This window comes from Panthera onca, chromosome A2, assembly GCF_046562875.1.
Source record: "Panthera onca isolate mPanOnc1 chromosome A2, mPanOnc1 haplotype 2, whole genome shotgun sequence".
NCBI classification, from domain to species: domain Eukaryota; kingdom Metazoa; phylum Chordata; class Mammalia; order Carnivora; family Felidae; genus Panthera; species Panthera onca.
The window spans coordinates 70,765,100-70,784,645 of record NC_138340.1 but is presented as its reverse complement, the minus strand read 5'-3'; the positions used below and the strand labels follow the sequence as shown (position 1 = coordinate 70,784,645).

Below are 19,546 nucleotides of genomic sequence, written 5' to 3'. Positions count from 1 at the left end.
GTTAAGGAAGAGTAGCCAGCACAGTGAATGGAATAATAGGCAATTAGCAAAGAGCGGCCATCTGAGGGTGATACGTGCTGTTGGAAAGAGCAAGTCCATTCCACATTCAGTTCTGAAGTTCAGTACCAACTCTCACAAATTAAGGTCATAAACCCATCTTTATTGATAGTATTCATGTAGAATTCATTTATGTCTCTTGAACATATTTACGAAGAGAAATGTTCTTTAGTCAGTATGTTAATCTAGTTAACATTTAGGACATTTGGCACAATCACTTTCTTTTTTTTTAATTTTTTTTTAACATTTACTTATTTTTGAGACAGAGACAGAGCATGAACGGGGGGAGGGTTAGAGAGAGAGGGAGACACAGAATCTGAAACAGGCTCCAGGCTCTGAGCTGTCAGCACAGAGCCCGACGTGGGGCTCGAACTCATGGAGCGCAAGATCATGACCTGAGCTGAAGTCAGATGCTTAACCGACTGAGCCACCCAGGCGCCCCATGCACAATCACTTTCTTAAAAACCCTAACATAGCACATCAACCATCCTACCTAATCTTTTTTTTAACTTGCTTATTTCCATTCATTTTGAAGATTGTAACTTCATTGCTTTTTAACTTAAGTGATATCTGGGTCCTTTCCCCCTCATATTGGAAAATTAGTATCAAAAGACCATCTGAATTTGATAATATTTCCAATGCTAACAATTTTATTTGAAATTAGGCTTCAGAAGTCTCTCGAAACAGAGGAGCCTCTTTACTGGCCAGGCCAGGACACAGCCTGGTAGCTGCTATTCGAAGCCAACATCAACATGAGTCATTGCCACTAGGTATGTATCATGCTTTTGGGATCCTGGATACCCAGTCCTTAGCCTTGTTTTTCTTATCACAAGTCCTTTAATATTCAGGATTCTGTATTTTCTTTTTCCTTTCCTATGATAAAATCTACCCCCTACCCTTTGCTTCCATCCCTCCTTTGCCCTTTTTCCCTTTCCCTCCCCTCCTTGATTTGTTCTTCCCTCTTCCCTGTCTCAGTTATTTTCCAGACTCTCAGCCCCTTCTTTATTCCTTTCAGTGATTTGTTAGCTGAGTACAGGAGAGCATAGTTTAAATGAGGTGATGGATCTTATTGCTACTAGATGCAGTTTGTAATTTAGACCTCTTTTCCCATGTGTGTCTGGGGACAAGTCAGTGTAGTCTTCATTCCTAACCTCAGCCACCTCCTTCTAAAACACGTGCCACTTGTATCAAGGGAAATGAGGTAAGAAAGCCCAAATGGATTTGGATATTTCCATTATGACTACTGGGAAATCAACCATGGCCACAGGTTGTAAGTGTCAAGTGTTCAGAAATGGATTTCTTTGAAGTTACAAAGAATCTTTGGCCATAATAACTATGCCAAAATAACCAAGAGAAGTCAGAAGGAAGAGAGTAAAATAGCTTGTGGAAGAATGATTTTATTCTCCTTCACCTATTCACACAGGGGTGAGTTAACACCCCGTTAAGGTCTTAGAATATTAAGGATAATTAACTTAGATCTAGTTCACTTTGGTTTGATCTTTTAGAAATGACAATGCTATTATGTCACAGACAAAGAGCCCTCGAGAGCTTACATTTTTCTGATGAGTGTGCTACCTGCCCTTCGAACTCTTGCATTAATCCTGGTATCAAGCAGCTATTTTCCAACCATTAGAGAAATCATCTCTGGGCTGAAAACTCAACCACAACTTGCACTTTTGTCTGTTTCAGCATATAATGACAAGATTGTGGCATTTCTCCGCCAGCCAAACATTTTTGAAATGCTGCAAGAGCGTCAGCCAAGCCTGGCGAGAAACCACACACTCAGGTAAGGGCTTGTCCCTCACCCTGTAGCTCCAACTAGTCGTCCAGGTGGGACAACATATCTGTGGAGAGAGCATAAAAGCTTATGATGCATTTTGTTCATGCATTTAATTATGTCTTGAATACTCCAACTGAAGGATCCAGGAATTCTAATGTTCTCTGAAGTTCCACAATGTGTTTTTTATTTTATTTTATTTTCTGTGTGTGTGTTTTTTATTTTAGTCATTCTTACAGGTGTGAGGTGATATCTTACTGTGGTGTAATTTGCATTTCTCTAATGATGAGTGATGTTGAGCATATTTTCATGTGTCTATGGGCCATCTGTATGTCTTCTTTGGAAAAAAATCTATTCATGTCCCCTGACCAGTTTTAACTGAATTTTTGGGGGGATTTTTGGTGTTGAGTTGTGCAAATTCTTTATATATTTTGATATTAACACTTTATTGGATGTATCATTTGCAGATATCTTCTCCCATTCACTAGGTTGTCTTTTGTTTTGTTGGTGGTTTCCTTCACTGTTCAAAGGCTTTTTATTTTGAGGCAGTCTCAATAGTTTATTTTTGCTTTTGTTTCCCTTGCCAAAGGAGACATATCTAGAAAGATCTTTCTATGACTGATGTCAAAGCAATTACTACCTGTATTTTCTTTTAGAAATTTTATGGTTTCAGATCTCACATTTAGGTCTTTAATCCATTTTAAATGTTTTTATTTTTAAAATATCATTGTTTAATGGTAAACAAAAAACTAGATGAACACATTAGAAAATAAACCAACAAGCAAACAAAAAGTATCAAAAATATATGTTCTAACTAGTTAAATCTTACTGTCCATTAATGTCATTGTTGCATGAGTGTCTCTGAAACTGAGTCACTTCATTTGGAAAGGATAGCCACCAAAAGTGATAAAAAGGGAAAATATCCTCCGAACTTAAATCCCACTTTCTCTCCAAGATATCTCAGTATCACTCTGCTTCAGTTGACTACACAGCATTTTGGAAGCTGGCAATGCATGATGGTTAAGTGTGTCCCCTTGGAGTTCAAATTCTTGCTCCAGCTCTTAGGAACCATTGATGGAGGCATGTTATTCAGCCCAAATCTGCCCTTAATCTCCTTGGAAACAGGTCACTGTGTGGGCACTGGGGAGATGCTTTTATGGGTATGTGTATAAAGGATCAGGCAAGGTGGGTGGGAATGCAGTCACTGAATGCCTCTGATTCTTTACCTCCCATTTGGTGGTCTTTTGAATCTAGTTGACAACTGTAATACTCTGCCTTGACTTCCTCAGTGAATCACCAACACCTGAAAATAGTCTCTTTGCTATTCAAATTCCTATTAATCATGCCAGAGTGGATCATTCGCTGTCCTTCCCCCTCCACACACACCCTCACTGACACCTCTTTCCCTTGTGTTCTACTCTGTGTGAATTAGAACCATGTCCTCCCCACTGCCTTGTCTCAACTCCTCCCTCTTTCTCTGTCTCCACACCCAAACATCTGCCTCCTCACTTTCTCTCTTCCAGCGTTTTTTCTTTTTTTTTAATTCTTCCCTGTCATGGCCTGTGTTTGGGTGCTCAGCATTTCTCTCCTGGATTTTGCAGGAATGTCCTAGAAGATACCACGTATCTCTCTCACCCTGTTATAACCAGAATTACCTTATTTTGGCATAGACTAAATTATACTACTACTTCCCTTCAAAAAAAAAAAAACAAAAAACAAAAAAACACCTTCCCATTGTCTGTGAAATAAAGTCAGGATTTCTAAGCACAGTTTCCATGGTCTCCAAAGTCTGGCCCTAACCTAACTCGCCATCCCACACTAGTTTTTTCCTTCTAGAGTCTTCTATCTTCACCAGACAGTCTGTGTCATCTCCTACCTCTGGGGAGTGGCTTTTCTCTGAAGGACCTCTTAACTCATTTTAAAGGCTCAAACCAAATGCAAAGACTCACTGACCCAGGCAAACTTTAGTATTTCTTTTACCTTGCTTTAACGGCATTCCTTTTTGTACCTCTAGGATATTTTTCCATTATCTCTTATAGTTGTCCATACTGATGTCTCCCTACAATACATAGGTTCCTTAGAGCAGGACCTTCCATTCTTTGCCTTTGTGTCACTCTCCCCTTCAGAACCTAGTCCTCTTTGAAGAGAAGAAGGACTAATTACATTTAGAGTGAATGAAAGATCTTTAGCATGAACAGATGAACTTTCACACAAGTGATTGTCATTTCCACTTATGTTCAGCTCTACCCATTTCATTACTGTGTCGTTTATTTGTGGGCTATTCTCTGACTCACGGTACATCATAATTTAAGGGAATTTCAAGGGATTTTCAGAGGAGTTGTACTACCTGAAAAATTTCTGAGAGCTTGCTGCTCTTGAACATTTTTTATGTTTCTGATACTACCACTAAGTAATGAGTTTCACAGCTTATTTTTTGGAGGAATTTGATCTCACCAAAGGCACTAGAGTCCCATTTAAGTTATTTTAAAAGTGAAAAATGTAATCCCCTGGGTAAAAGAGTGAACTGTTTTCAAGGGAAGGGAAGCCATTTTCTGTACTTTTGCATAGTATCACATGCAATAGTGATATTTTTTAAAGGCTTTTTTTAAGACTTTTTTTTAAAGACTTTTTAAAAGACTTTTTAAAGGCTTTGTTGCAGTGCAGAATTGTATAATTATGATTTTCCAGATATGGCAGAACTTGGAATTAGGAGATACTGGAATTGAAAAAATCTTGGCAATTATTTTGTACAGAAACTAATAACTTCTTTAAGATATGGATTCTTTTAAGGACCTGTAGACCCAAGATGAGAACCCAAATATCTCATCAAAAACAGAAGGCCCACAACGACTAAGAGGCCATGGATTTAAAAAGGGAGAACAAGAACAAGAAATTGCTCCTCAGGGAATCAGGCTTACAGGAAGCAGGAAGCCAGGCACTAGTTACCATGACTGGGCCTGTGCCTGCCCCTCGATGTGCTGTGAGGGTGCATCAGCTCCATTTTACAGGTCCAGAAGTTGAAAAGAAAACCTCCTTTTCCTATGACACTTCCCAAAGGAAGAACCTCCTGCTTCCTCTGTTGTCCCCAAGTGGAGACTGTGACCCTGTTAAGCCATTGCTCATCTCAGAGAGCCATCGATCCACTGTCTTGGGTCCACAAAGCCAGTTGCTGAGTTAAAGGGTAGAGAGTGAGTTATCAGAAAACTGTGTTCAGCAGACAACAGTGAATCATAAGGAAGCCACATGTGGAGAGGCAAGATGGAGCCAGAAAACCCAGAGGTTAATGACATCTGTTCACATTAAGGGACATGGTACTAGTCCTCATTCATTCATTCCTCTTTCAACTAGTGCTTTTATTGTACCAGTATTCTGAATCAGGATTGTGCTGGATTTGTGTATGCAGTAGCATAACAAAACAGACATTGGCCCTACTTCGCATGGTATTTGCAACCTATTGAAGAAGGCAGACGATAGACAAATTTGACTTTTTGTTTTCCCTAAGTCAAATATATAGCTGTAGCATGTGTTTAAAGGCCACAAAAGACAAGATCAGAATTCAGTGATAATGATAGAAGAATGTCAAGGATTTCGTTTGGATATTAAGCTTTGAGGTCTTTGAAGCTACAAAGGGAGATGTCAAGATTTCAGAAAGGCAGGTGGCTCTACTGAACTGAGCTCTGAGGAGACTTTTGCACTGGAGTTTTCCTGGTGAGCAAGGGATATATGTTGAAGGAGCAGATGGCCTTCTTGCCTTCAGAGATCTTTCCCAGTTCCAATGGAACTGGAGTTGAGTCCCAGAGGCATTTGGAGGCCCCCCAGACCACTGGGTCTGCATGAAATTTTCATTTATGTGACAGAGGATGCAATGTCCTGTGGAGAGCCACTGAAAGTCTCAGAAAACTGTGTTTGGCTGATACATGGATATGCTCCATGTGGGTGGTGAGATAATAGAACTACTTTGCTGCCCTAGTAGAGTTGACCCCCTTTGGACTTCGTTTCCTCAGGGACCCTGGGAACAAAGGGCAATCACTAGAATTTTCTCTCCATTTTTCCTCCAAGCAAGGAGACCAGGGGCTTACCCACATATGGGTACCTAGGGCAACAGGATAATCTGCCCTAGGGACATTGTCATTGGGAGGACATATGAACTGAAGAGTCCTTTGTGGGGCTGAAGTCAATTAACCACAAAAGTCTTCCAAACAAGAGGCCTGTGAGGTGGTATCAGGATTTAGAGGCCAAAGCTCAGGAACATGGAATCAAGAACACAGGGACACGGAGGAAGAAACAGGTGGTGGAGGAGGCATGGTGTTTGCACTCTTGGCTAGGTTTCCACATCCTCCCTGCAAAATGATGTGCGGAAACATCTGCTCTATTTTTTTTCAAACCATTAAAAACCATTGGTTGTGGTATTTGTAATATTTGAACATTTGTTTTTGTTTTTTTAAATGTTTATGGGGGGGAGGGGCAGAGCAGGTGGGGGGGAGAGAATCCCAAACAGGTTCCATGCTATCAGCACAGAGCCTGATGCAGGGCTCAAACTCACGAACTGTGAGATCATGACCTGAGCTGAAATCAAGAGTCTGACACTTAACCGACTGAGCCACCCAGGCACCCCTATAATATTTGAGTATTTGAATGTCAGAGAAGCAAAGTACAAAGTTCATTTGATCAAAATAAATGTTATTTATCTATAGACTCGGAATAATTTGCCAGGTTATAGTTGGAGGTCATGAAAGAGAGAATGCAAATTGTAATTAAACGGAGAAATTGATGCCTGTGCTCAGACTGACCTAGGGGACTCTGGCATTCTGAACACCAGACCTTCCCTTACTCAGTGTGGCATTATACATTTTCCAGCAGGCGTAAGGTTTCTCAAGAGATTTCCTCTTGCTCTTTCCTCCCATGGCTCCCGAGACACCATGAGTCCATGACAGTCCTCCAGCAGCTCTCTTTATCCATCTTCACTCCTGACTGTCATTGCTATCTGAGGTCCTATCCTTGTTGTGTTCCTCAGCTTCCATCCCTGTGTGAGTCTGAGGAAGGGTGGTCCCTAGTAGAGCATCATGGGAACCTGCAATAGAAACTTAAAATGCCACAAAACTCACTGGACGTTAGAAAATTGCTATTCAGCCATATTGACAGACAAAATGAATCAGAAAGGGATTTATTCCTTAGCTTATGTATTGGTGTGTAATTCTTATTTTCTTTCCCACATTGTTCTAGGGAGAAAATCCATTACATTCGGACTGAGGGTAATCATGGGCTTGAAAAGTTGTCCTGTGATGCAGATCTAGTCATTTTGCTGAGGTAAGGGGCTAAGCCTGAAACCCTTCTGGAAAAGCTGCTCTGGGTAGTTCTCCACTACAGCTATGACTGAAACATTCAACATTTGTTCTAGAGGATTCTAGTGACTGCAACTAAAGTAGGGCCCCACCCTTATACCTGCTGTCCATTGCTTTCTTTACATTTACAACTGGGGTATCAAGAACTGTGTACAGTACTTGATAGAGAATTTATTTTTGTATGATTAATTAGAGTATAAAATAACTCTGAGAATTTGCATACTGGCTTTTGCCTATCTAAGTGAACCTAAGTGCTTTTGTTGCCTTGTGAGAACTGTAACCACTATCACCCCAATTCGTGAACACTCATGGACAGAAAACTAACTTTTTTCCTTCCTTTCTTTTCTTTCTTTCTTTTTGTTCCTCTTCTCCCCCTCTTCTTCTCCCTCCCCTTCCTCCCTCTTCTTCTTCTTCCCCCCTTTGTTTCTTCCCCCTTCCTCCTCCCTCTCCTCCTCTCCCTCTTCTTTTCCTCCTCCACCCCTTCCTCCCCCTCCTCCTTCCTCCTCCTCCCCCCTCCTCCTTCCTCCTCCTCCCCCCTCCTCCTTCCTCCTCCTCCCCCCTCCTCCTTCCTCCTCCTCCCCCCTCCTCTTCTTCTTCTTCTTCTTCTTCTTCTTCTTCTTCTTCTTCCCCCCTGCTCTTCCTCCTTCTCGTCCTTCTCCTTTACCATTTCCTTCTCTTTCTCCTTCTTTTCTCACTGTGCAGTCTCTTTGAAGAAGAGATTATGTCCTACGTCCCACTGCAGACTGCCTTTCATCCCGGGTACAGCTTCTCTCCCCGCTGTTCACCCTGTTCCTCACCTCAGAACTCCCCAGGTAACTTGAATATTTGGCATTCTGTATCCTGTAGAGACATCTGTGTTTCCAGATGAAGAGGAAAAAAGGTGATTGTATATACATCCTCTCTCCCTTCATCCCTTTCAATTTCCTGATTGAAAGCACACTGTCACATTGGGTGTTGACAAATTGCTGGCTGTTTTTGTAATGCCCCCAAGCTACAATGCTTTCTACATTTTTAAATAATTTGAAAATGTTTTTACAAAAACAGTATTTCATGACATGTGAAAATTATATGAAATTCAAATTTCAGTGTCTATAAATAGAATTTAATTGGACCCCAGCCACACCTATTTATTTATGTATTTTCTATAACAACTTTCATACTACAACAGCAGAGTTGAGTGGTAGCAATGAGACCAGATGGCCACGAAAGCCTAAAATATTTACTATCTGGCCCTTCACAGAAAAAGTCTGCTGACCCCTGTTCTAAATTACTATTACATTCCAAAGGTACTCTGCAAGCACTTAGAAGGGAAGAGCCCTTTCTGAAACATTCTGCCTTATAATTCTGAATGTTATTAGATACCGATTTTAGTAACTTTGTGTTAACGTGTAAAGGAATTACTAGGTGATATGGTTACTAGGGACCACCATTATGTATCCACCAAGCTGTCTGTCGAAGAGTTTTCTTACATGTGAAATTGTTCCCCTACAGTTTTCTTTATGTATTAGGATTAATTTACTCATATCACAGAAATTCGTTATAGGTAATTTCTGTTCCAAATGAGGAAATGTATACTGAACTGTTTAGTGAAAATAAAGAAGCTTTTGTTCCTGGGTTCATCCAGATAATTAGTGTAAGTCAAATTCATACTCCCAAATGGGATCCAGACACTGGAAAGTTTTTCCTCACTTGTTTGATTGCAATGCCACCTTGTTCTAAGTCTTGAGGATAAACCCAAATTTCTTTTCATAACTTTAAAAGTAAAGGAATATAGATATATAGATAAATGTAAAGGGATTTAGTTTCAAAAATCCAGTAAGGGGGGCACCTGGGTGGCAAGGTTGGTTATGCATCTAACTCTTGATTTGGGCTCAGGTCATGACCTCACAGTCATAAGATCAAGCCCCACATTGAGCTCCTCACTGGGCATGGAGCCTGCTTGAGATTCTCTCTCTCCTTCTCCTTCTAACCTGCACCTACGCATGCACATTCTCTCTCCTTCTCTTTCTCTGTCTCTCTCTCTCAAAAAAAAAAAAAAAAAGGAAAGAAAGAAAGAAAAGAAAAGAAGAAAAAACCTAGTAGATTCCTATCTCACAACTTCTAGAGTCAGAATCTGAGCTTGGCTTTTGAAACCAGTGGAGAAACTCACAAGAAATACAGAATTTAGCAGTGTGCTCAGTCCCTCAGAAGGGATGTCTCACTCAGCATCACTCAGTACTGCCATAGGTCTCTAAAACTAGAATATCTTTTAGTTTGCCTCTTCCAACTCATGTCACTCAGAAATGTCTCTTAGAGTTTATTAATTGCTAAAATCTGTTTCTAAGTCAGTGTCTCCTTGTCATTTCCTCCAAACCAGTTCACCAATGGCATTGCTGAGGAAATGCCCAATGTGTGCTGCCTCTGACATACAACATAATTGAGATGCCATGGCCTGGGAAAAGGAGGACAAAGAGCTTTTCCAGAGCCAGCATCAGGACAGTCAAATGTTCCCGTGCACACAGGATGACTTACTTTTGGGAAGCAGAGCCTTCCGTTTGCGGGGACCATCATCTGCATGATGATCTGCCATTTTCTTATAGAGATTGTTCCAGCCTGATAAAGTATCTGCACTTTGGTTGAAACATTTGACACTATAGTATGCTTTTAACATCATTGCACGGGGGAGATATCATATTACAAATAGAAAAATAATAGAGAATAAAGAGTTATTTGCTAAATGAGAATTACTTGTATGACTTTTATAAAAGGAATCAAGTTTCCTAATGAGGCATTACTAATACCATGAATCCAAACAATCATTCAATTCATTTTAATTCTTTATTATCCTAGCTCTGATCATGAGGTTCTAGATTACGCAATCCAAAAATTTTGATGTTAAATTTTGTAATTCTCATTTTTCTAGACTTTAATGAAATTTAACTGGGTGCTACAGAGATAGCAAATCATAGATATTTATGCCAAAGTACTTTGTAAAGCATAAATGATTAGAAAAATACATCATGGGCAGTGGTAATACCAGAAGCATAAAAATCATATTACAAAATATACTGTAATCTACTGGACAGAAAATGATACTTGCACCTACAGACTTGTATTCTAGTTCTACCTGTAGCCTGAAACCTGGCATTTCACTGAGGATACATCTTTTCAAGTGGTGGCTGTTGGTTCCCTCACACTTCAGTTGCTGGGTAGCCCAAAGGTGGGGCTGGTGCCCTTCATGTTTCCCTGCTTGTACCATTCAGTTGTCTCTCCCCCCACCCCCAGTTGCTGTCATCTACCAGCCTTTTTCTTATTCCCAAAGACTATGGTACCTGTCTCATAGTCTCCCTCTCCTTCGCTGAGTCCTTCCATCATCCTGAATGACTTCAACATCCACAAGGATACCCATTCATTTCCCTGGCCTTCTGGTTTCTGGAATTCTGGTCTGGAATGACCTTCCCCTTCCCCACCACAACCACTTGTTCCCACAGTCACCTTCCCACCCTTGTTGTCATCTCTAAAATCACTGACTCAAGCATCCTGTTCCCGTCCAACACACTTATTCAACTGCTCTCCCCGTTACTGTCCTTTGCCTTCATCAGGACCTCTAGTTCATGCACACCTCTCCCCTCCCTTCTGTCCTTCCCTTATCTGGCATAGATTCCATGGTTCATTATTTCAGTAACATCTCTGCCAGTGATATAAATTCCACGGTCCCCTCTTTTTTTTCCTTTTTTCTTTTTTTTTTTTTTTTTTTGCAGAACTGTGCCCCTAGACAAGTGTACTATCTGCATCTTCTACATCTGTGCTCAGGCGTTCTTGATCAAATTCACCTGACAGGGCAGATTATAAATTATAAGTTAGTCATCTCTCACTTCACATGGACCTTGAACACCCAAAAGAAAACTCTGCCACATTTTCTTTGTAAACTTCTCCACTGCAATCTCAAGTGTTTATGCTCCCCTCAAACCTCCAACCCTCTGTGTCTCTCCTAGCAAATATGTCCCTTCTCCCTTCACTGAGAAAATTAAAGCCATTAGATAAACATTTTCTCAAATGCCTGCTACCAATCCTACAAGCTTACAAAGCCTGCCTCTCCTTCTGCTCCACACCTGTGCATTAGAGGAGGTGTCTTCACTAAGGTCACCATGACATCTGGGCACACAGTTCACTGGGTAATTCTCACATTTAACACTAAGCCACATTTGACATTATTGACTGCTCTCCCTCCTAAGTCACCTCTTCAGTTAGTTTCTGTGACACTACTGTATGCATTTCATCTACTACTTTGGTCACCTTTTCAAACTCATCCTTCACTTCCTACCATGCTCAAGACTCAGTCCCAGGTTTCTTCTCTTCTCTCTCAACCTATATCTCTTTCCAATCATCCGTTCAAAGATAATGCCATCAAAGGCCAAGCTCATTATCTCCCCTACAGATCTGTTCTTCTTCCATTGTTCCCCTCTCAATGACTGTCACTGCAGTCCCTTCAATTACAAAATCTGAAGCCCACCTCTCCCTCATTACCTGTGTCTAGTTCATTGCCTCCTAAACACACCTCCAGTCTGTCTACTTCTCACCTCCACTGACACCACCCTAGTCCAATTTAAGCTCTCTAAATCCACCTTATCCCTCTCATTTATTTTTGCCTCTACTTCAGAAAGACTGATGCTTTCATAACTCTAGTCTCATCATGTCAGCCCTCATGCAATGGCTGCCTATTGTGCTTAGCATTAAACAAAACTGTTTAACAAAGTAGACTTTATCCTGTTTGATCATCTCCTGCCCACCTCTCAATGCTTGTGTTGCATCACTCTGGTCCTTATACCCTGTGGTCCAGATAAACTGGAGCACCACTTTCCATTCTGCTGCAGTACCTTTGCACATGCTGATCCTCTACCTAGATTGCTCCTCTCCCAGCTCATCTCTTGTCTTAGTTCAATAGAGGCCTTTCCTAACTAGTTTAGTCTAATTCATGCTTACTTGTTCTTCAGCTATTTCTTAGGAAAGCCTTCCTGAACTTGTCCAGAGGGCAAGTTCTCAAAGAACATGATCTCAAAGAACTGAGTTCCATTCCTTCATGAGCAGCAATCATCTCAACTTGTAATTATATTCTCATTCCTGTGAGTTTGTTGGTATCAGTATTCTTTAGAATATAGATTCAATACCTGGAATATAATAAGTAGTAATTAAAGGGGCTTCAATAACTAATAAATAGTTGTTAATAATATAACTATTAATTATATAATTATATATAATTATAACATACATTGTAATTATATATTATTATACATAATATATGATTATATATAATAATATACAATTATATGACTATTAATATTATATTAACAATATAACTAATAAATAATACCTGTTTATAAGTAATAACTATTAAATATAACTATTTATTTGTTATTGAAGGGGCAAGCTGTATTTCTATCCATCTGTAAAACTTGGAAAAGAATGTTATTTTTTCCACTCCTTATTTTCATTAAAAAGTATATAAAGATAATAAAACATTTACAAAGATCCTGAATGATATAAAAACTCTCTTCTATATAGAGTGAATGACTTATTGTTGTTGCTGTTGTTGTTATTATTATTATTATTATAAATGTTTCTTCTATGATGCAAGGTAATCTAATTCAAATTCCTAAATGCTCTGGGCCCTACTGGACACCTATGTTTAATTTAGGATCAATATAGTTAGAGAAGTATGACATACATATGTATTACAGTCTGACTTGCCTCATCATAGTTACAATCACTTCTTATAGTATAGAAACTTACAAGAAAAGTTGAGACTAGTTTGATTTATGTTGTTTTAGATTATTTAAGTACAATTAAGCCAATAGATATGCTAATCAAGGTATTTTTAAGAGAACTACAACTTGAAATGGAGTGCAAGACTTAAATGTTTATTGTCATCAGAATTCCTTTATCTCTTTATTAATATTTTTTCCATTTATTATAAAAGTAACTGAAAGAGTAATGGAAATCAAGGGAAACTTCTTTGAGAAGAAAAATATGAAGACATAGGAATGTGCCTCTGGTTGGCCCTTCTTCTAACATTGCTTCACGTATCAGTGATGGCCTTCAGACCATGTGCTTCTCTCTGCAGGTTTACAGAGAGCCAGTGCAAGAGCCCCTTCACCCTACCGGAGAGACTTCGAGGCCAAGCTCCGCAATTTCTACCGAAAACTGGAAGCCAAAGGATTTGGTCAGGGTCCAGGGAAAATTAAGTGAGTGCTCCCGTGCTTATTCCTGAATTCAGAAGCTAGATTTTTCTATCCTTTTCTTCCCCATAACCTTTGTGATACTTTTTGGAGATTGGATTCCGTGGTGTGGTAATATTCATGTTCATGTAAAGGAGGAAAGAAAAAAAGTTGGGAAGAAAGAAAAAGGAAGTTAAATTGGAAGAGAAGCAGAAAGAAAGGAAAGAGAAGAGAAGGAGGGAGAGAAAAATCAGATTTCAAGCAAAGACATATATATAAAATTAATGATAAACCTTTTCAGAAAACAAAGAATCTTGAACAGAATAAAATAATGTATATTTCCTTTTACTTATTTTGGGGACAAATTTAACTCATTGATCAAAGCCATGGATTCTATAGCTTTGTAATTGGGGTCTAAGTGAATAGTTGTATTTTTCCCCTCTAGGTTTATTATTTTTATCTTTAAAATATGAGTCTAAACTGAGGTATCCAACTTAAGAGATTCTTTTTGGAATTCATCAAAAAGAATCCTAAAAGTAGTCCAGTATGATGGAATACATCCAATTATAAAAGTGTACATGTTGTCCTTGTGCTCCCAATGTTTTGCAAAGAGCATTAAAATGAGTCCATTGCTGAACTGATGGAATCTGCACCTTGTTGGAGAGGCAGGGCACCCACAGCTCACCTAGAACACCCTCCAACATCAGAGCTTGGAGCCACCACTCACCGCCCACATGGCTTCTTCTTCCCAGGCTCATCATTCGTCGGGACCACTTGTTAGAAGGAACCTTCAATCAGGTGATGGCCTATTCCCGGAAGGAGCTTCAGCGAAACAAACTCTACGTTACCTTTGTTGGAGAGGAGGGGTGAGGCACCAGCAGTTTTATGCAGACACCTCACTCAATGTGGGCAGGCCAGAGCCACCGTATCTTGGTTATTTTGCTCAGGAAAGAGGAGGCTGGCTCTTAGCTTTGCCCCAAGGTGATTCTGATCATGTCCTTCCAGGAGGTCTTTCTCTCTCCAGGTATTGCCAAGCTTTAGATTTCATGTTCTTCAAAAGCCTAAAATTATTGACATGTGCTAGAGTCTGAGGTTATACCCTTATACTGTGCATGAGCCAAAAATACAGACTTAAGCTGTTGGATCTTCACTTTTTCAGGTGGCATACACTTCTGAATATCTGATCACAGAGCTCCTCCTCCTAGAACACGCATACACCACTACATACCAAATTTTTCATAGCATTTCAGTGATTTCATAGAAAACCATCTCAACAGTGGAGGATCAGCCTACCTAGGAGGGTATATCAAAACAAACTGGGAAGTTCTTTCAGTTCATACACATGCACTATCATGGGAAATTCTTTTATGCCTCTCACAACAAAGTCCTTCTTTTCAATGGACCAGCTGTGTGGTTTATACAATAGGTGTTATATGATTGAAAAAAAGGTTAAGAAATACTGCCCTAAGGGTTTATTCATGGACATCTAGTAAGCAACATCCCTACCAATTACTGCATCCTCACTTTCTACAGCAAGTTATGCTTCTGTAGGGATCACTGTAAAGAACAGAGGCTGCTCTCTGCTTTCCCTGCACTGAGTCTGAAAGAATACACTAGAACCTGGATAGAAACAGGCCCCCACCTCCCGCATGTAACGAACTTCCCGGGCCTCTGCTTCCTTTGCAGTCTGGACTACAGTGGTCCTTCGCGAGAGTTCTTCTTCCTTTTGTCTCAGGAGCTCTTCAACCCTTACTACGGACTCTTTGAGTACTCTGCAAATGATACCTACACGGTGCAGATCAGCCCCATGTCGGCGTTTGTGGAAAACCATCTTGAATGGTAAGATCTGGAAGGCTGGCTTTCTGTGCTTGTAAGTTCTGGTCTTTCCTGGTCAGGAGTCAGTAGGATTGTATTTCTTGAGCAGCACTATTTCTTGTTTAGAGCAGAGGGCCATATCTTATGAGGGGTGATGAGAGTGAACAGCAAAGCCCTAGAAGGAAGACTGTTAATTTTCACCCAGAACATGAAATAAATTGCTAAAGACACTGCAAATTTACTATCAATTGCAAATTGATGTAAAATCCAGTAATTGCCTTCTGAGGAAACCCTAAAGTAAGTAGACACAGTTGAATGTTGAAATTTTTACTAAATATTGAAAACTCTACTAAAATCATTAGTCCTCGGTGGAGGCTTCTTAGAGGTATTTGTGGGTTTGAATTTTTTTTACTTTGGACCAGAGGTTTTAGCACTGTGGACGTCAGCTTCTGCATCTTACTGGGAAATAAGGCTGTTGGGCCAGGTGCTCTCTGAGCATCCTCCTGACTTGAAAATCCAATCTCTCTTTTGTTTCTTTTATTGAGGCATATTACCACTTAGATGTGTAAGAAGATAAGCATCAGTCAACACAATGCAATTCTGTGGGTGAGATACCTCAGATATGGGTATTAGAAGTCTCCAAAAAGCCACATAGGACATCTAGGTTGCAAGCTTTTTCCTGCTGTGGCACCACCACACCTGGATTGAAAATTACCCCCACTCTCACTGCAGGTACTCCTGCTGTTAAGAGGGAAATGAGTCCTGGAAACTGCAGATGTGGGTTCTTATCTGGCATTGCTTGTTTATCATGTGTTGCAGCAGCTACTGGCAAAGGGAATTCCTGGGGTGATACGTGGCCTCCTGGGCTCAGAGCCCTGATCCCCGCATTTTGGTTTACAGCATCCGAATAACCCACCTCTGCTGAAGCTTCCAGCTATTGCACACGTCCTCTCTCTCCAAAAACTCTGAGCTCTGAAGTTCTTGAGCTGAGGCAGCATTGTGTCTACATCAAGTGTTTGACATAAGGGAAGAACCAAAGGTTGCCCTTTGTTGCTCCTTTTCCTGTAATTTATCAATGAGTGGATGTTAAAGTCTGTGAGGCAGAAACACAGAGACAGGGCCGGTGGAGCAGGCAAGTGGCCCTTAAGGGGACTTATGACCCTGACAATTGAATGCCAGCTCTGACTTAGGTCATATCAGGCAGGGTTCATTCCAACAGTAGAGAGTGCTGTAGTGCCCGTGGCACAAGAGTACCTACATACACAGATTATACTGTGAGCATGAAATTTAAGACGGTGCCTTAGGGACACCTGGGTGGCTCAGTCGATTAAGCGTCCGACTTCGGCTCAGGTCGTGATCTTGCAGTCCGTGGGTTCGAGCCCCGCGTCGGGCTCTGTGCTGATAGCTCGGAGCCTGGAGCCTGTTTCAGATTCTGTGTCTCCCTCTCTCTGACCCTCCCCCATTCATGCTCTGTCTCTCTCTGTCTCAAAAATAAATAAACATTAAAAAAAAATTAAAAAAAAAAAAAGACGGTGCCTTAGAAGTCATGAATGAGAATGAGCAATCAATAAATATTTTCATCAAATATGATACCACATATGACTATGCTAAGGTATTATGGGGATGCTTCATGAATTTAGCAATTATAAACCAAGTATGTACTATGTGTCAGGATGATATAAAGATGAAATTGTGGAGTGGGAGTGGGAGAAGCACAGGAGTAGACCAACAGCTACGCTACAGTGTCCTAAATGCCAGGTAATACTTAACGTGCATGTGCATTTGTGTGTGTTAAGTCTGGGGTGCATATATAAGCCCGAGAACTGTGCTAAATCACAGGAAGAAATGTCTCACTCCACCCAAGGTAGGGGGTGGGGAGTGGGGAGTGAACCCAGTATATCTTATAAAAAAAGGGGATGATTAATTGCACCAAGTCTTAAGGAATAGTTGAACAGGAGACTCAGCAGAGAAAGGGAGAGAAGACCTTCGCAGAAACCAAAATGGGAAGTAAGAATTGAAAAGCATGAAAGGGAACGGAGCCTTCAGCAAGCAGTGAAGACAGATCAGAGCAGAGAATGACCTCGGAGTTGTGGTGGGAGGTGAGGCTGGGGACGGAAGGGAGAGGCAGATGACCCTGTATGGAGAATGCTGTCACCGGATTTGTGGTTTTGAAAAACAAATCTTGCTATAGCATGGAGACACATTTGAGGAGGTAAGGCTGGAAAGAGCAAGGCTAGCTATAAAGCTGTTGATGAGTCAAGGGGAGAAATAGAGGTTCAAACTCAGGCAGAGGCAGCATCTGAAAAAGGAAGGGACTGACTTCAGGGACATCCTGGAGGGAGAAGAGATGGAGCTAGTTTGTTCACGGACAGAATGTAGAGGTGAGAGAGAGAGAGAAGTATAGCATGTGTCTGGAGTTCCCGGTTGGGTGGGCTGATACTGCTAGCTGTAACAGGAGTTATGTGAAGTAAACAATATTTAGAGGAAAGATGAGGAATTCACTCTTTTACAGGTAGTTTGCAGTTTCTGTTATAAAGACAGATTGATGTATTATGTAACTGGAACTAGAGCCCTGGTTGGCAGGAGAGCATCTGGGCTAGAAATTGAGGTTTGGAAGACAGCCGAGTGACTTAGCTGTGGGAGGAGGTGAGAGCCCACAGAACTTGGGTGGAGGGCCAGCAGAGCAGAGGACCGCGGTGAAGTGGACAACATGGATGTGCAAGGTGTGGGCAGAGTCGCGGGTCCCTGAAAAAGCTAAGAAGGAGTGGGCAGAGAGCTGCGCACCTAGGATGAGAGTGACAACAGAAGGAGCAGCCTGGTGGAACAGGAGGTGCTCAGGGGAGACCTGCTGGGGCAGGGAGAGGAGGGCTGGAGGGGTAGAAGCAGAGGGGGTGTGCAGGCAATAGAAGGGGGGCTCCAGGGCTCCAGGGCTCCAGAACATATGATTCAGTGAACAGAACTGAGGTCATCAAGGAAGTAAGAGCGTTGAGATGACCAAGGGAGCCGCATTTGGATGGTGGCACGGGGTCACGGGGTCAGCTCTATGGTGGCATTATGGGGACTCAACATTTTGAAGAAAACCTTGCAGTTGAGCATGTTTTCGTGCAAACAGGGAGTGAGGCTACAGATGGAGGTCTAATGAGAAGCACAGAAGACTTGCTGGACTTGTGACCTGCTCATGTGCTACATGAGGGTGGCCTCAGTCACCTGCCACTGGATAAGGTGGCTGGCCAACTGCCCGGCCCCTGCTGTCAATCTGGCTGGTTGCCCTCTGCTCATCTCTGGCACAGAGGCGCTAAAGATGCTCTATCCATGTGTGAGTTACTTCACTGCAGTGAGGAAGGAAACTGGCTATTCGGGGATATTGCAGGCAGTAACAGAGTTCTCTGGATGGCTCCTTCAGAAAGGTCAAAGGCCCGAAAATGACTGCCCTGGAGGTGCTAGCTAACCTCGTCTTCCCAAAGGAAGGGATGTGAGGACTTCCGCCTGAGGACGTTCCCAGTCTCCTTGAGGATATTTACTGTTTAGCTTGGAACAAAATTGCAGGTAGCTTTCTGAGCAGCTAGCAGTCTACACAGAGCTCATTCAGATGAGTTCCCTGTGGTGCTGCACGTTGCACAACAAATTGTTATAAAGTGAGCAGGGACCTCTCCTCTGATGTGAGGCTGAAGCTCTGAACCTCCAGTCCCTCTAGCCCTGGGCTGGTGGAGACAAGGGATGCAGAACCAGCACAGGCGCCAGATTGTATGGTGAAATTCACGTGGAGTCAAACTCTTCTCTCATCCTCACCTTGGGGGTCCTGGGAGCAGGGAACAGGTTTCCTTTGGGCGGTCATGGCCGTGGCTGAGCAAACCTGAGGCACTGGCAGCTTGCTTTAGCTTTGGGAGGGAAGCCTTACTGGGTTGTGGGCATCTCAGCCAAACGGTGATGCTGCAGCTATCCCTTCGGGGTATTTTCCTACGAGCCATCCTTGTGTCTTGTAGCAAATGGTTTTACAAAGAAAACTGAGCTCCCTCAAGTGCTAAGTTAGCTCTTTGGCAGGCCTTATACTGAGGGGCGCCAAGGAGGCCTCACACCTTGACGTCACTCTAGGCCTTGCACAATGTGTGGGCAGTGAGTGGGTACTGAGGCCCCCGCCCGAGGCTTTGTTACTGTCACCTTTGCAGCCAGGAGGTTGACAACACTGAGGAAACCTGAATCCTGAGTTCTCAAATCTGATGGCCCAAGCAGGTGCCACTCCCCCCCCGCCAACCTTGGGCAGAGCTGTGGCTGATCTTAGACCTAGGTGCAAGGCTCTCCTTCCTTCCTTAGTCCCCAGGACATTTTATCCCACCACCCACATGCGCAGTTAGAAAGATGAT

General features: G+C 41.9%; 1 protein-coding gene across 4 annotated transcripts in view; it reads left to right on the top strand.

Moving 5' to 3' along the window:
- The window catches only part of HECW1 (HECT, C2 and WW domain containing E3 ubiquitin protein ligase 1), a 421,728-nt gene that overhangs the window by 354,455 nt on the left and 47,727 nt on the right, over positions 1 to 19,546 (top strand). For all 4 annotated transcript variants that reach the window (XM_060632177.3, XM_060632178.3, XM_078442585.2 and 1 more), the window contains 7 exons: positions 722 to 827; positions 1,747 to 1,843; positions 7,058 to 7,141; positions 7,879 to 7,988; positions 13,277 to 13,397; positions 14,123 to 14,236; positions 15,057 to 15,209. In XM_060632177.3, the coding sequence (XP_060488160.2) occupies positions 722 to 827; positions 1,747 to 1,843; positions 7,058 to 7,141; positions 7,879 to 7,988; positions 13,277 to 13,397; positions 14,123 to 14,236; positions 15,057 to 15,209 (785 nt within the window). The remainder of the gene's footprint in view (positions 1 to 721; positions 828 to 1,746; positions 1,844 to 7,057; positions 7,142 to 7,878; positions 7,989 to 13,276; positions 13,398 to 14,122; positions 14,237 to 15,056; positions 15,210 to 19,546) is intronic.